The following is a 17491-nucleotide window of genomic DNA, read 5'->3' as shown; positions in this document are numbered from 1 at the left end:
TCAACAAACCAGCAGGGGACGATGAATAATTCCCTTATATATCGCCTACATAGTTTTGTCACTCGTTTTTGACTATCCCCAACACAGTTTTCCTTAAAACGCACTAGCCCTTGCCTCTCGAGTTGCTACTGCTGCTGCTGCTGTCTCTGCTGCCAGTGCCAAAACTGCTTTTGAGGCTGGAAAGAACAGAGCCAGCGGTGTGGGAGAGGCTGCAGGATGCACACATCCACAGCGCACAGCAGCACGCATGCCAACGCACTCTCCGTGCGACTGGCGCAGGGCACCGCCGCGGCCCAAAAGCGTGGAAATGTCCGGCAGGGCGCGGCACTTTGCTTTGTGGCGGCACTTTGCTTTGTGGCGGTCCATTCCCGGCTGGGATGAATTTCACCACACAAACAGCTCCATTCCCAGCTGTTTATATATCTTCCTCTTCTGGTGCTCTGGCTCTTCTGCTTCTCGACTCTAGCTGCCTCTGCTTCTTGCTCTACTTTTCTTCTCTGTCTTGTTGTTGTTGTTCTTTTTCTTTCTGCTTGTCCTGCTTCCTGCTCCAGTCTCTTGCTGTCTCGCCCTCTCTCCAGCTGCTTCTCATAAATGCTATCTTTCCATCTCAAACCCTAGTTTTTTTTAATATTCCAACTTCTGAAAAAAAAATATTCAACACCAAACACCTTGGTTCGTTTCATTCCTTGGGTTTTATCTGTTCCTTCTCTTCCAATTCTGCTTTTTTATCACTGCGTTTTCCTATTCTTCATTACTCCTTATTTTCCCTAACAAAGGCTCCCAATTATGGCTCCCTCAAAGAGACTTTCCAATTCAACAAGAATTCATTCTTCAAAAAACCAGTTTTCAATTGCTTCTATAAATAACAACAAACTTAACGATCTTACTAAATCTGGTTTCACTGCTTTTAGCAATCTGAATACTACTACTACTACTAATAACAATAACAATAACAATAACAATAATAACAATAAAAATTTATCCAGGTTTGACGAAAATTTGTTGTGTTCAAACATAAGAATAACACGATTGAAATCAAACCAATTACTAAACAAAAATAGAAAGAAAAGATCAATACTAACAGACATATCTTTAAACCCGACTTCAAATACCATCATATCAAATAATAAAAATAATGACATTATCATTGACATTAATGAATACCATAATACTGAAAATAATAACATTATAGAAAACAATAACGACTTTAATAATGACCATAATAATGACTATAATAATAACAATAACAACAATACCCTTGATGTCATAAATACATCCAATATCTCCACCTCTTCCATCGTAAAATCAACTTCCATATCTTCTATAAATACTCAATTCCAATCAAAACTACAAATTAAAAAAGACCACTTATCCTTATTTAAATCCTCTTTCTCTCTAATCTCAAACACTTCTTTTATAAATGACATAAATAATATAAGAGAAAATAATCTTTCGCTAAACTATAAATGGGACGATTTAGATGCTGACGACTATGACGACCCACTGATGGTCAACGAATATGTTAAAGATATCTTCGACTATCTATACCAACTCGAATTGAAAAATTTACCCTCAAATAATTACCTAATTCTTCAATCCAATTTAAAACCAAAAATGAGATCAATCGTAGTAGACTGGATGGTTCAAATCCATCTCAAGCTAAGATTACTCCCAGAAACACTATTCATATCAATCAACCTAATGGACAGATTCTTGTCTCTACAAAAAATTATAATCAAAAAATTCCCCCTACTAGCTGCCACCTGTTTATTCATCTCCGCCAAATACCAAGAAATTTATATTCCTTCAATAAAACATTTTGCTAATGAACTAAATGCCTTCACAATCACTGACATAATTCAAGCCGAAAAAATCATCCTACAAACTTTAAGTTTTAACATGTCCTATACAAACCCCTTGGAATTTCTACGAAGAATATCAAAAGCTGATGATTACGATATTCAATCAAGAACTCTAGCTAAATACCTACTAGAAATATCAATAATAGATTATAAATTCATAGGAATTAGACCCTCTATCTGTGCTGCCGCTTCCATGTTTATAGCAAGAAAAATACTAGGTAAAAATGACTGGAATAATAACTTGGTTTATTATTCTGGTGGTTATACTAAAAATGACCTATCAAAAGTATCTTCAATGATTATAGATTACTTAATATCCCCAATAATTCATGAGGGCTTTTTCAAAAAATATTCCTCAAAAAGATTCTTAAAAGCTTCTATAATTTCAAGACATTGGGCAAAACAATTCATTTTGCAAGGTAATTCATTAATGGATTAATATAAAAAAATTAAGTTAAATTAAATTAAGTTAAATTAAATTAAATTATTATAATATAATATAATATAAATTAAAATAAATTAAAATTAAAATTAAAATAATATAAAATTAAATTTTTCTCTTTTAATAATCATCAAATTATCTATCTCATATAAATATTACATTTGCTTTTTTTTCTTTTCTTTTTTATAGTTTACTTTATTCTTCAACTTCTTTTCGTATCTCTGTTGCTTATTTATTTCATTTTGTTTTATTTATTTATTATTTTTTATTCTATTCTATTCTATTCTATTCTATTTTTATTTTTATTTTTATTTTTATTTTTATTTTTATTTTTATTTTTATTTTTATTTTTGATTATTTTTTCATTTTTTGATTATTTTTTGTCTTGTTTCCTCGTCTTCTCAGATATGAATTATAATGATTGGGTTAATTGCAGTTGAATTAAATGCATTTGAAGGGTATTTTTATTAACTTATTTAAATCTTTATTTTTATTATATATCTTTTTTTCTTTTTCTTTTTCTTTGTTTTTTTAATTTTATTTATTTATTTCTTCATTGCTTTTTATTATTGTATTTATCAACTTCTTTAAATACTGTTCAAAGTTTTGTTTTTATTTTTATAGACTAATTTGGTTTTCTTCCAATTATCTCTATAATACTTTTAATTAATTATATTCTTATTTTTTATTCTATTTTTCATTTATTATAGTACATACTATTCAATAAAAAATTTAAAGTCTATAAATGCTACTTCTATATTCCATATATATTCAAAACCAAATGCAATTCAAAAAAAATTAACCCAAAATAACAGTACAACATTAAATCATATTTCAACAAACCAAATAAGAAAAAACAAACATCAACCATTTTATCAAAACATAAACAAAAAACACAAGCAATTTTAAAACCCATCATTCATTACCATATTACAAAAGACATTAATTCAACCATTTTCTTTACTTATAACATAACCAATTAGCAGTTGATAAATCAAAAGTATAACATACCAAAAATAATCTAAAATAGGAAATTCTTTTTTAAAAGAAAATGAAAAACTTTTTAAAAATTAATTAGTAAACTTACCATTTTAGTATTAACCAAGTCAAAACCAGATGAATTATCCTGAAAGCAAAAACAACTCAATGGCATATTGATCAATTTCATATCATCAATTCTCAAAACAAAAAACAAAAAAAATAAAAAATAAAAAACTTTCAATAACATTAAATTCAATTTGATTAACCAGTTCATCAATTGTTTTAAACCTTTTAAAACCAATTTAAAATGTTAGTAATTAATCAAAAGAAAGACAAATTTAAGTTAAATAATTTTCAAAAATACAAACGAAAATATTCCTTTCACCAAAACAAAAAACCAATCTAAAAATATTACTCAATATAAAAACAATTGTTAGTATCATAACCTTTGATTTTTTAAAGGTGTTTTCAAATTGATAGTAAAAATAATACAAACCGATTCAATATCACTCATTATCTTAAGAGTTAAACCATTAAATAGATTTTTACCAGCTAGGTTTAAAGTATTCAATCATGAAATTTCAGAGGATAAATCAACAAAATCCAAACGGACAGAGTTTCTGCATATCTTTTTTATCAAAACCAAATTAAACAGAGCTTCAGTAATTTTTTGGAGAAAATTCAAAGAAACAGAGCTTCAGTATGTCTTTGAACTAATTTATCATTTGAACAGAGTTTTAGCACTCAAATAATATCAAAAATCAAATAAACAGGGCTCTAGTATTTCGGTATTTTCAAATTTCAATTAAACAGAGCTCCTGTGTATCAGCAATTACCACAACAATTAAATAGAGCTCCAGCATTTAGCAATTTTACCTTCACCTAGATAGAGCTCTAGTGTTTACCAACTTAAACATTAACAGAATAGAGCTTCAGCATTTAGCAACTTAAAAACCAATAGGATAGAGCTCCACTATCTTTTGATTCAAAAATCATCTGAACAGAGCTTCATTGGAGAAAAAGGATTATATAAATTAAAAAGAGGTTCAGCATTTTGAAATTCACAACACAATTAAGCAAACTTTTCCCAATTTTATTTTCAAAAATTATTAAAACAGGTTACCAATATCAAATTTTTATAAAAATATTATCAGAGATACCTTAAACATCATAATCTTATCGAAAAGATTTAGGAATGAAGGAGAAAATACTATATCTTAATTGGAATAAGGATCACTTGAGAAAAAAGATTTGAAAAAAAAGATTTTTAGAAATAAAAATTCTCCTTTTGATAATTCACATGATGTAATATAATAAACAAATAAAATTTAGAAGATTAATTGGCTAAGGTGACAGATGAAATCTCATTTCTTGATTCCTTTTGTCCTGAACCCCCTTGATTATCAGGCAAGGCTAAATGCCCATTTCTTTGTGAATAGTTTTTTTGATTTTCTTCTTCTTGATCTTCTTTATTGAATATAGTTGATTGATTAGATATGAATGAACCTTTTATACCTTTACTAAAATATCTGAAAGGAGTTTTCTTTTCATTACCCTTTACACCATCTTTTGAATTGGCAGTGTCTGTTTCACTGTCAATAAATGAATCAGAATCTGTGGAATTTTTGGATCTTGGTGACTTTTTGCTTTTTCTAAGGAAATCAAATGATAACACATAGACACTCCATTTAAATACTGTTGATGGAAAGATGAACATTGCCCATTCATCTGGACAAATTCTGATAAGAGTACCAGCTGGTATTGATACCATACCACTAATAACAGCAGTACCCCATTGAGCACCAGTTTGACGAGTAATTGAAAAGGCAGTACCACCGACAAACATGATCATGATTTGAATTGTTGCAATAAGAATTGAAATCACAATAAAATAATAGTTTCTGAACAAATGTTGGAAAAAATTCAAATTTCTCATGGTTATTCTATCTCTAACCTTTTTAATTCCGTCAGCTTCATTTAACTTTCTGGTAACAAACAACTTCCAGTATTGCAACCAAACAAAAGCGTTAAATGTCATTGAAGCCATTTGACCATGTTCATGGTTAGTAAGTTCTCTATTCCCATAGAATATTTTTGGGGCAACAAAATGCAAAATAAAAGTAACAATTAATTGAGTGCATGATTGACCAAGAATCATCTTCCAGGTTGATACAGCAATCAAAGGTGCCTTTCTACCATCTGGTTTACTTTCCAAAATGTCATCGTCAGGTTTATCAGTAGCTAAAGCTAGAGCAGCCAAGGTATCCATGATCAAATTGACCCATAATAATTGAACAGCAGTCAAGACAGATTCCCCTTCGTCAGAAACAACTGCAGAAACAAAAGTTAAAACAACAGCAGTAATATTGACAGTCAATTGAAATTGAATAAACTTTTTAATTGAAATTGAAACACATCTTCCCCATTTGATGGCTTTGACAATTGCACTGAAATCATCTGTCATTAAAACAATATCTGATGCCTCTCTTGCAACTTCAGTACCAGACACACCCATAGAAAATCCAACATCAGCTAATCTCAAAGCAGGTGCATCATTCGTACCATCTCCAGTAACAGCCACAACTTCTCTCATTGCTTTCAAATTCTCAACCAATATCTTTTTGTCTTCTGGAGAAGATCTTGCAAGCACTTTTAATTCAGGAATAACTTTTCTACGTTCAGCATGAGATAAGTTTCTAAAAGTTGGACCCTCCATGCAAGCACTAGGATTAGATAGTTGACTGGGTGTTAAAATCCCACAACCCAAAGCAATAGATCTAGCAGTAATGATGTTATCACCCGTAACCATTCTCACAGTTACACCGGCATTTTCGCACAGTTTAACAGCATCAGCAACTCCTTCTCTTAATGGATCTTGAATTCCAACAAGAGAATCCAAAGTCAACGATTCTTGGTAGTCGCTTAAATGAGTTTTGACAACATCTTGGTTTGCAATAGTAATTTTCGGAAGAGGAGCACTATTTGTACTGTGAATAAACTCTGATGGTAAAGCATTAAAAAATTTGGTTGGATCAATCTCGGTACCAACTTCATTAAAGATGTCTCCTTTTGGTGGCCATGATGAATAATTTTTGTGAGCTAATACAAGGGTTCTTAAAGCATTTTTAGCATAAAATTCAATTTTATCAAAAATTAGTGTTTTCTTTTCTTCATCAATCACATTTCTTTGATTGTCGTTATTTAAATAGGTTCCACATTTTCCAAAAACAATCTCTGAAGCACCCTTGATATAAAATGTAAACAGGCCATTATTATTTTCTGTTACTACACCAGCCCATTTTCTTGAACTTTCAAAGGGAATAACTTCGACGATTCTTTTGATATGCAACAAGTTTGTGTGTTTACGTAAAGCATCTAAATTTTTTTCACCACACATATCTAAAATATCTTGTGCCATAAACATCAATGCAGTCTCGGTTTTTGAACCAATGAATTTTTCATGTTCTGTTCTCTTTCTAGGCCCTTCTCCGAAAAAATCAGGAGAAAATAAACTAAAACTATACCATTTCTTTTTTTCAACCTTTTTTGCTACAACAGCTTCTTGCTCTTCCATGTTTTCAAAAGCAGAAGAATTTAAAGCAATGTTTGTCAAAACCTTTTCTTTTATGGAATCTGAGAGCTTTTCTTTAATATCAAATGCAGTTTCATTAACAGGAGATAATTTCTTTGAATTTTTGAATTTTTGATCCAATAAATCATCAGTTAAAGAGTGATTAGTACCTGTGTTGTTAAACTCTAATGAACCTAAAATAGCTCTAACAACTCTCATTTTATTTGTAGTTAAAGTACCAGTTTTATCAGAACAAACAGCAGTGGCACCACCCATTGTTTCACAAGCTTTTAAAATACGAACCAAATTACCATCTTTAGCCATTCTGGTTGTAGCAAATGCTAAGGCTACTGTGACAGCTAAGGGTAAACCTTCAGGAACAGCAACAACAATAAGAGCAACTGCAGTGATAAAACTATCCAAGACTTTAGTACCCTTTTCAGAGCCAGTGTAATCATAGTATCTACCCCCTTTTGTCAACTCTGTACCAAATTTAATTAATAAAACAATGAATAGAATTGAACCAGCAATGATAGCAAATTTATTAATTCCAGTAGCTAAACTGTCCAATCTAACAGTTAATGAAGTTGGGTCAGGCTCAACTTTAAGAGACATCATTGCTTTACCATTAATTGAATTTGGACCAACACTTGTAACAATACCTTGACCTAAACCGGATAAAATTCTTGTACCTGAGATTAAAAAGGGATCATAAATATCGTTATCGTGGTTAATATCTAAATTTGTGCCCTTGTAATTATCATCGTAAGATTGAAGAGTGAAATCTATTGGGAATTTTTTGATAGTATCAGTTTCACCGGTGATGTTACTTTCATCGACTTCAAAGGAACCTTTTACTAGAACTGCATCAGCAGGAACAATATCACCTGTCTCTAATTTGATTAGATCACCGACTAATAGATCGTAAATAGAGATGCAAATTTCATTAGCATTTCTTATGACAACAATTTCTCGATCTTCCTTTTTAGCGTTTAATTTAGCAAATTGTTTTTCCTTTTGAAAATCATTTGCAGCACCAACCAAAACGACAATTGCAACAGCTACTAAGATGGCAACACCTTCAACCCAAGCTACTCTTGGGATTTCTTTGCCATTAGCATCAAGTTCAGCTTTTTCACCAAAAGTTTCATATAAACCTAAAGCTAATGAGACAATAGCAGCGACAGTTAAGATAATCATGATTTTATCCTTTAAAGCAATCAAACATAATCTGAAGAAACTCTTTGGGGGAGTTACGGGGATTTTGTTTTTACCATAAATTTTTGTTCTTGATTTTAACAAAGAAGGATTTGAATACTGATCAATTGGTAACCCATCTTGAGGATCTGTTTTCAAATTTTCAAAAAAAAGATTCAAATCTTTCGAATCATTATTGATTAAAGATTTGAAATGTAAAATTGATTTTGGATCATGGCAACTGCTTAAACTTTGAACCAGATAGGGATAATGGTCATTTAAAGTAGGATGAGTTGAAATACCAGCTTCTAAATCGTTATCAGCAGCAGCAGCTGTAACAGCAAAAACAGCGTCATGCTTTTTATCAGCAGAAGTAGCGTTCAGCATTCTTGTTGAAGAATGTTAGCAAAGGTAGTAAAATCAGCAAAGACAGCAAAAATAGAAACAATAGCTTTGATAATAGCGATAGCAGTAGCAGTAGCAGTAGCAACAGAAATAAAGGTTAAATGAAATAAGATTAATTCACCAAATAGTGTATTTAAAAATTGAGGAGAGCAAAACCTAGGAACCAAAAAAAAAGGTATAAAAAAAAAACCAGGAAGAAATAAAGGTAGAAGAAAAAATTGGAAGAGTTAAGGGAAAGTTGGGTTAATTTATATGATTGTGGAAAAAATGGAGAATGAATATATTTTGAAATTGATTCTTGGAATAAAAATTGAGGCAAAACAATTTTGAAGTTAAAAAAATTAGAATTTAGATTTTTTTTAAAAAAAGTCTGTTGATTTTAGAATTTTTACTTTAGATGAAAAGGTGAGTGGAAATACCAGTAAGTGAAAATAAAAATAAAAAAGGAATTAAGAATAAAAAGCCGAAATCTTTAGAGCATGATAATTTAATTGTAGCAGTTGCTCAAGAGGCCGATTAAAATGTAAGATAATAATTCTTAACGATAAACAGAAGGTGAATAATAACATGTCAGTATTTTTAAAAAGCTGTGGAAATGCAATTAAAAAGCAGCTAATAAAGCAAATATGAAGATAAAACAACAATTGAATCTAGAAGCCAAATAATTAATATTAGCTAGAAGAAAAAACACCCAGTTGAAACAGAGTCGAGCAAGAAAATTTCCCAACAGATTGAAAATCCAGCAGCATCTTAGGAGCAAACAAAAGTCAATCAAAAAGTAGTAATATCAAAAAAGTAGAATAATTCAGCAGAATAATTTAGTTATAAAACTGAATGAGAATTATCTGAAGAGAGAAGCAGCTTTTGTAAACATTTTTGATGCCATTTCGTCTCAACGGCGGAAGTTATAACACGGTACGATATCCATTGACAAGCACGGTTTACCGAAAATATGTATTTATATTCCATTATCGTATACGTCTGTTTCCGGTAGTCTACGGCGTATTATTTCTTTCCGTCGATCGTTCCCCAGACTTTATTCTCCTTTATATAAATAGGGCTTCAATTATCCAAACTTGTAATATATTTCAGATCATTTGTCTCCTTTTGCCATTATTTATGGACAATGGTTTTTTGCAGTGAACCTGGTTCCTATGGAGTTGTTGAATCGAATGGTGGTAGAGGAATATTCTTTGAATTAAATAAAAACTGTAAGATAAATATAAAATTTTCCGCTAGTGACAACACTATTAGTTTACCATTGCAATATTCTTGCAACAATTATAACTTTGAAAGATTTTAATCGGAGCTGGAGCTAATAATGGATTATGTTAGTAAAAATAAAAACAAAGCCTAATTGATTTGTATGTGTTGATGAATGTAGAAATTTAAATCAAAATCAAAAAAACTGAAGCAAAATCATTGTCTCTAAACAATAACAAAAAAGAAAAACTGATTTGTTAAACACTGAAAGAAAAATAAAGTTTGGAGAACAATTAACGGAAGAAAACAATAAGCCGTAAAAAATCGTCAGTACGGAGCGAAGCTTTTGAATTGTACTGAGCGACGAAAAAAACATCGAAAACCCGACGTGCAGCTGCCGGCAAGATCCGAACAGAATCCTTGCCGCATCACGCAGAATTACCCCAGAGCGACAGCACTGCGCCACGTTCATGTTGGTGCATTATATGCAATTTTATGCATCTATGCATGTCTCAGTGCACACTCTAGTGCACAATATTACATCTGATTGTTAGCGTTGATTGGCTGCCAAAAGCCCTCTTTCTGTGGTCTCTGTTCTACACGTGCCTGATTTTGTGTAGCGGCATTTCAGTGGAGCTGGAACTTGAAAAGAATCAGAAAGAGAAACAGAAACAGATCAGGCAGCAGAAAGCAACGACGTGGGAAGATGTTGCTTCTTCGTCAAATTACAGCTTCTTTTTTGGTCTCCAGATCGTTGCCCTTGGTCAGGTTGTCAGTTCTGACCTCAAAGGCCTCGCCGATTTTCTTCAATTTTTCAGTTAAGAGATACCAGTCCAGTAACAGCATCACCAACAAAAATAAAAACATTAACAAAAACACTAGTAAAAACACCAGTAAAAAAACTAGCAAAAATACTAACAAGGGCACTGCTGGGTCGGATAAAAAGAAAAATGCTTATAGTGACAAAGATCATGCTGGCAAGAACGATGGTTCCAGCAAAAGTGCTAATGAAAACGACCATGTTCCCAAAGACTTGGCCAATCTAAAGAATAGCCAATTTTCACAATTGTCAAAGGAGCAGCAAGCTAGCTTGAAAAAGGAATACACAATCAGAAAGGAAATATTCACTCAGCAAATCAGGGATCATCTTCCCGGTGAAACCATTCAATCAAACGCTTTGAAGGACAGACTTCCATCGTCCTTTAATCTCAAAAAGGATGTCATTCCAAACTTATTGCCGAGACCTGGTGTGCCTCAGCCTAGCTCAACCATGACTTTAACAAAAATGTTTAATATATTGAAATCAAGGAACAAGCCAGAGTTGATTTATGAATCTGAATCTCATCGTTTGTATTTCTTAATCAGGCTCTGTGTCATCTTTGTCTTTACTTTTTATGCTATAACTTTTATCAAAACCTCTTCTGAGGTTGCGTATGAAATTTTCCTTCAAAATAATGACAAACTATCTCCCTCTGAAAATTTGTTCTACTTTGGTCTAAAATGCTTAACAAATATTGTCATTTTCTCTGTTCCTCTTGCTTTAATCTTTTTAGCTACTGTCCTTCCAAATCTCTTAGTTAGAAGAATTTATTATATCCCAAGCTCTTTATCCATCAATCCAAAGATCTCTTCTAAAAAGGTTTCTAACGACTTACTAAGTAATGAACTAATCAAAATCACATCTCATCCTCTAATTCCCGGCAGACCAACTCCAACTTATACAATTCCCTTAAACGATTTAACCAGATCTCGTAAAGCAAGAATCTTCACAAATAAGGGCTTTTATGGTGTGCTTGATAAAAGCTCGTTTCTCTTCTTTATCTTTGATAAAAATAGAAAACTCCCATGGATAGTGGATAGAAATGGTTTCTTTTGGGGTGATGGCAGAATCTTTGATATCCTATTCGGTAAAGAGTCAATTAAAGAAGCCGAAGCTGCCATATCTTGGGAAGATAGGTACGCTGCAATGAATGAGAAAATAGAGTCAAACAAATTGAAATTAAAGGAAAAACATGGCTTTTTGTGGAGAACAAAGGAAAGCTTCAATTTGTTTAAACAAGACGTTAAATCCATCCCCTCTCTATTGTCCCCAAATAAAAATAAAATCCAAGCAAAAATTGAAAAAAAACCCCAAAACAAAATTGAAGATATAAACCAAAATCAAAATCAAAGTCAAAATCAAAAATCAATCAGCGAACCTCAACAGTCTATCATCGACACTGTTTACAATATAACTTCTCACAAAGACACACACTCCCAAACCACTCTATCCCAGCTGCTGGAAAATAACACTCCAAAAATCAATAAAAAAACAAAAAACACCAATAAAAAACAAAACAAACAAAAGAAATAAAAGAAATCGACCAAATCCTAATCAAATATTGAAAAACCTGTAAAATCTGTATATATTATCCCCCGATTATGTAAGCGGGCTTTTTCTCGCATGATTTGTACTGTATTTGGATTTTGTATATTTGTTAGCTTTTTTTCATTTTTATCTCATCTTGATCTCTTTATTTATTTATTTATTATCTTGACGTCCTCGTCTTATCTCCAACGCTTTACCACTTTGTAATAAATGTGTCTAATATAATGTCCAGTTCTATTGATTCTCAGGCTGACCTTACCTCGCCTTACTATGATCCCATGGTCCACTTAAACCAACTATTTGATTCCCCTGAATCTCTTGGTGAATTAAATCAGCTTTTGGATTATTCAAACAATTACAAAATAAATCTCGATAAAAAAATTTATAAAAAACAGATATTATATAACAAGAAAAACTCCAATTTGAGCTCCAAAATTAACTATGATGATGACATATCAAATTTAATCAGTGAAATCAACGAAACAAGATCTTTAGCCGAAAAGACCCAACAGACAATCTCAAATATGACTTTTAATATTCAAAATCTAGATCAAGGTAAAAAAAATTTGGTTCTCTCAATGACTGTCCTAAAAAGATTGCAAATGTTATTAACTGCTTATGACCAATTGAATAACATGTTGTCCTCCGATGCTAAAGATCCAAATAGCAGTTCAAATGACTATAATGAAATGCTTAATCTAATATCGGTCGTAATTCAATTAAATTTACATTTTCAAAATTATAAAAATATTAGCGAAATAAACCTATTGTCAAAGGATATATCAAAGCTAAAAATCAATTTAACCGACCAGATATTTAGCGATTTTGAATCTCTTTTAGGTGGAAAAAAAAAGAATCCACACTCACAATCAAATGCATCTCAATTAATAAAAGCCTGTGAAATTTTAGATATAATTGGCCAATCTTACCATGACAAGCTACTCAACCTATTCATAACTTTACAATTTAAAGAGTTCAAATCAATTTTTAATATCAGCGATGAAGCTGGCTCATTGGAAAATTTATCTCGTCGTTATATATATTTTAAAAAGATTTTTAGAAATTTTAATGATTATTATTATAAATTTTTTTCAAAGTCTTATGGTTTAAAATTTGAAATATGCAAACGGTTTTGCGAGTTTACTAAAGATGATTTAAAGCTACTTTTAAATAACATCAAACAGGATAACCTTAATAATAAAAACAATAACAATAATAACAGTATCAATAATTCTGGTGATGATAATGACTCAAGCTCAAATTCAATTGTCAATATTTTATTGAAAACCCTCAGTGAGACATTGGAATTTGAAGATTACTTGAATAAATCAAATAATAACTCAACTTTTTTCACAAAAAAAATTTCAATCGCTTTTGAGCCTTATCTCTCAATTTGGTTAGATCAACAAAGTAGCATCATATCAAAGAACTTTTTAAAATACATGGCAGCGCCAAAACTATCCCCTGCTCAAAAAGATATTAATGATAACTCGTCTATTAAACAAGAAGATATTATAACTGATGTCATACCTTCCTCAGCTGAGTTATTCAGAACTTATCGACAGATTCTCAATCATGCAATTAAACTATCAAATGGCTTATTTTTACTAAATTTGACTGATTTGTATGTAAAGCATTTAAACGATTATAATGAAAAAATTTTAAAACCACTTTTCCCAAAGAACGATAGAGATTTAATTGTTTCTGAAGGAGTAGACTATCTTATTTTAATTTTTAATACGTCTGACTACATAAATATCACCATAGACCAATTGGTTGAGAAATTAAAATCTCTAATAACCCCTGAACTATCACCAAAAGTTGAAGCTAAATTTGAAAATTCAAAAGAAATATATGTCAGTTTAATAACTGACTCAATGAACAAGTTGTTAACTAAAATTGATTTAGATTGCGAATTATCATGGAAAGAAATGACAAATAATAATTGGAAATTAATTAGAGATGTTTCTGATCAAAGCCGTTATATCATTGATTTAAAAGAAATAATTTTAAAAAACTTGAGAAAATTTTTATTCAAATTCAATAGAGATGTGTATGTGAAAAATTTTATGGACAAATTAGTAGAATTTATTATTAAGAAATTCTTGAGCAAATTTATCTCGTTAAAACCAATATCCATTATCACCGCAGAGCAAATTTTGTTAGATCTTTCGACATTGAAAGATTTTTTTAAAAATTTACCCAAAACACTTGCCATGACAGACTCTGAAATTGAAAATGAACTCAAAAATCAGGCTCAAAGCAATAGACTTAAAAGCTTTGAATCATCAGAAAATAAATTGGCTATCAAATTATCAAAGAGTTATTTCAAAACCATTGATCTTCAGTACAACAAGTTTGAAAAAATTTTAAAAATGATTATGATTGATAATAAGGATAAAGATAACTTGATTTCAAATTATTTTTTAATTGTCGGTGATAAAAATTTTAATAATTTTCTAAAAATATTAACTCTAAAAGGTATTGTCTATTCACCAAGTTCCACTTCTTATCAAGATAAAAGTGAAATCAAAAAATTCAGAAATTTGTTTGATAATCATGTCAAAAACTACACTGGGTCAAAGTTAATGGATGACTCACCAGTTTTATCCAATATCAATATGACAGTAAACAATGACATCGGAGCTAAAAAAGTTGATCTAAATATTAATACTATATTGTTAACAAACTCAGGGCTGCTAGGTTCATCTATAGAGCTACCAACCTTATCTTCTCCATTGCTCGGAAACTCATCGACGACAATACCCGAATTAAATTTTAATCTTTTACCAAAAGTCAAGTCGACAAATTTAAATTTAATTAAAAAAACGACCACTTTTGGCGATAATTTCAATACAAATCAAATTGAAAAAAATTTAAAAGATTTCGCATTGAACAGCGAGAATAATTTTAAAAATGTCAATGAAAATTTAAAGACTAATTTAGGAAAACTTTTTAATAGAAATCCCAACTGAATTTAGTTTTTATATAATCGTATTAATATATTTCAAACAACAGGTTTATAATGTAAAGAAGTTTGTTCATTTAATTATTCATTAATATAGAAAAACAAGAATAAACTTTTTGTGATTATTTTTCCGAGTAAATGAAAAAAAAATCAAAACTTAATGATCATAAAGTACAAATTAATAGTTTATTTATTGAATCTATTTAAAACTTTTGGATTTTTTAATAAAAACATAGCAACAACCTGACTGGCTTTTTTCTTATTTGCACCAATACTTTTAGCTATGGGAATGTTGTTCAAGACAAAAGTGGATTGGATAAAATTAGCACCAATTTTATTTATTTCGTATCTTGGAGGTATGCTGACCTTTTTGATATTCATGATAATTGTGTATAATTTTTCTCTTGCTGAGTAGTCAATAAAATCTTCACTGATAGGTAGTACGTTATAAACATCAAATTCGTTGTCATTTATCACTTCTTTAGTGATGTAAGATTTCAAGGTAAATATATCTTCCATATTATTAGGATTGAAGTCATTCATGTTGGAAGCATGATTGCAATCATTATTTGATTCTGATACATTACTGTTACACGGATTATATCTCTGACGAAATATACGTTCTTGTTCTCTCAACGCGATCATTGCTGCTCTAATTCCAGCTTCTTTGGTGTTTTTGCCAATACCAATACCCAATATCTGATCATTTAGTTTGCAGGAAACTTTGAACTGTTTGTCAAAAATATTACCATATTCTAAAATATCATACTTGGGTGAATTTTTTGGAGTGCCAATTAATCCATATAATCTAGCTTTGGCGGTTTTATCCTGTAGACCTTTCACATTAATTTCATCGTTATCAAAAGCATTAATTCCTTTAAAATTTCCTGCGTATTTCTCTTCATTGCAAATTTTACTATTAATAGTATTGTTATTTGAGCTTTCTGCATAGCTATCTAGATATCTACTTTGAAGATTATTGGCATCAGAGCATTGATTATAAAAACTGTTATTGCTTAGAGTAGTGGCACTGCCAGCACTTTCGCTTGTAAAATTATCATTTGCAGTGGAATTGTTATTAGTTATATTAAGAGTATTATCGTGGTTTGGAGAAGTTGAGAAAATATTTTCTTGTTTATTTCCTTCAACTGTGCCTTTATTCTCCAAAACATGATTATTTTCGCCATTCTTAGCCTTTTTATAGTCTTCAATTTCTTTGGTAATTAATACATTTAACCAATTCTTAACTTCTTTAGTTTTAAAAAAATTATTTTGGTCTTCTTGAATTAGCAAACCTCCAATATAACATAAAAACTCATCTTTGGTAGAAAAATTATAAAATTTGCTCCATGTATTTAAACACAGTTGGAAATTTATTTTTGCACTTATATCTAATATCTCTTCGAATTTTATATGAGGAATTTTTTTAATAATTGAAATTGTCATGGTGTTAAAATAATTTAATCCAATTGCCAAAGTATTTTCTCTCCATTCTCTGTCCTTCTGATTCTTGTTATCAGGCATAGAATAGATTAATTTATAAATTCTGTTGTCTTCAAGTTTGGGGATAACTGGTGGAAAGATATCAGTAGATTTGCTTTTTTTATCATTTTTATCATTTGTGCTATTATTGTTTTTGCTATTGACTCTATTATCATTATCTTTGTTTTTGCTCTCATTTTCAAATACAAATAATTCCTTTTTTGGATTAAACTGGCTTTTGATGGCACTTTTATCTTCTTGGTCAGGTATATCTATAACAAACTCATCATCTGAATCCGAGATTATTATTTCGTCTTCTTCACCTAAGGATTTGAATGTTTCAAGATTAATAATTTCATCGAATAAACTCAACTTACCAAGTGAATAATAAGTTTTTAATTTTACGCCCATCAAGAATTCTTTACGGCTTGAACACAAATAATCTAAAGGTTTACTATCATGTCGAACTTTTTCGATTTCATTTTCATTTGGAAAATCATTGATGATTGATTGTAAATTCAAAATCAAACTTTGCATGGTTTTTGAATGTTTTAATATGTCGACTTTTGTAATTCTTTTATCTTTGGTTGAATTTGGAGTAGTATTTCCTGTCAACTTTGAGGGTTTGATATCGTGGTTGTTGGCTTCAGAATTACCATTGCTATTGTCGTTTTCAACTGGATATGTATTTCTTCTAGTATGATTTCTGTTTAGAGCTTTAGCGCAATTCTCTTTTTGTTGAATTTGTTCAGCATTAAGTTTAGCCTTTTTATTGGTTAAATTTGAGGTGATAGGTGAATCCTTTGCAGGTTTTGCCTCTTCAATATCACTATCATTGTTCAATTTTCTTTTAGTAGTGGGTGATTTTTTAACCATTTTATAATTGAATGAAAGAAATATACGATTAGAGAAAATAGAGAAAAAGAATTGAGTATGAGATATAAGAAGTGATGGATTAGAACGTTGTTTTTTTTGTCGAGAGATTAAACTCAAACAGAAAAAGTGAAGTTAA

General features: G+C 30.5%; 7 protein-coding genes across 7 annotated transcripts; 5 read left to right on the top strand and 2 right to left on the bottom strand.

The window, feature by feature from the left end:
- Positions 1–169: 169 nt before the first annotated feature.
- On the top strand, positions 170–454 carry ASCRUDRAFT_75236 (uncharacterized protein). The gene has a single exon (XM_020192981.1). The coding sequence runs from the start codon at positions 217–219 to the stop codon at positions 379–381; it is 165 nt and encodes a 54-aa protein (XP_020048313.1). The 5' UTR covers positions 170–216; the 3' UTR covers positions 382–454.
- A 332-nt stretch (positions 455–786) lies between these two features.
- Positions 787–2301, top strand: ASCRUDRAFT_7454 (cyclin family protein; the record flags this gene model as incomplete). The annotated part of the gene is made up of 1 exon (XM_020192726.1): positions 787–2301. The coding sequence occupies one exon, from the start codon at positions 787–789 to the stop codon at positions 2299–2301; it is 1515 nt and encodes a 504-aa protein (XP_020048312.1).
- Positions 2302–4621: 2320 nt separating this feature from the next.
- On the bottom strand, positions 4622–8848 carry PMC1 (calcium-transporting ATPase PMC1; the record flags this gene model as incomplete). The annotated part of the gene is made up of 2 exons (XM_020191187.1): positions 6335–8848; positions 4622–6283 (listed from the first exon to the last, which is right to left on the bottom strand). Exons 1-2 carry the CDS (start codon positions 8438–8440, stop codon positions 4622–4624), a joined length of 3768 nt encoding a protein of 1255 aa, XP_020048311.1. The 5' UTR covers positions 8441–8848.
- Positions 8849–9415: 567 nt separating this feature from the next.
- Positions 9416–9909, top strand: ASCRUDRAFT_75234 (uncharacterized protein). The gene has a single exon (XM_020192980.1). It carries the CDS (start codon positions 9585–9587, stop codon positions 9759–9761), a length of 177 nt encoding a protein of 58 aa, XP_020048310.1. The 5' UTR covers positions 9416–9584; the 3' UTR covers positions 9762–9909.
- Positions 9910–10027: 118 nt separating this feature from the next.
- On the top strand, positions 10028–12327 carry ASCRUDRAFT_75233 (uncharacterized protein). Its single transcript, XM_020192979.1, has one exon. The coding sequence runs from the start codon at positions 10368–10370 to the stop codon at positions 12012–12014; it is 1647 nt and encodes a 548-aa protein (XP_020048309.1). The 5' UTR covers positions 10028–10367; the 3' UTR covers positions 12015–12327.
- VPS53 (Vps53p) lies at positions 12299–14527 on the top strand (the record flags this gene model as incomplete). The annotated part of the gene is made up of 1 exon (XM_020189716.1): positions 12299–14527. A coding segment is annotated over one exon (2229 nt), but the record flags the coding sequence as incomplete, so codon positions are not given.
- A 656-nt stretch (positions 14528–15183) lies between these two features.
- ASCRUDRAFT_7450 (uncharacterized protein) lies at positions 15184–17355 on the bottom strand (the record flags this gene model as incomplete). Its single annotated transcript, XM_020192712.1, has 1 exon — positions 15184–17355. The coding sequence occupies one exon, from the start codon at positions 17353–17355 to the stop codon at positions 15184–15186; it is 2172 nt and encodes a 723-aa protein (XP_020048307.1).
- Between the last annotated feature and the right edge of the window lie 136 nt (positions 17356–17491).

This window comes from Ascoidea rubescens (assembly GCF_001661345.1).
Source record: "Ascoidea rubescens DSM 1968 unplaced genomic scaffold ASCRUscaffold_4, whole genome shotgun sequence".
Taxonomy (NCBI): domain Eukaryota; kingdom Fungi; phylum Ascomycota; class Saccharomycetes; order Ascoideales; family Ascoideaceae; genus Ascoidea; species Ascoidea rubescens.
Note: the sequence above shows the minus strand (reverse complement) of the source record. Positions and strands in the feature narration are given on the sequence as shown.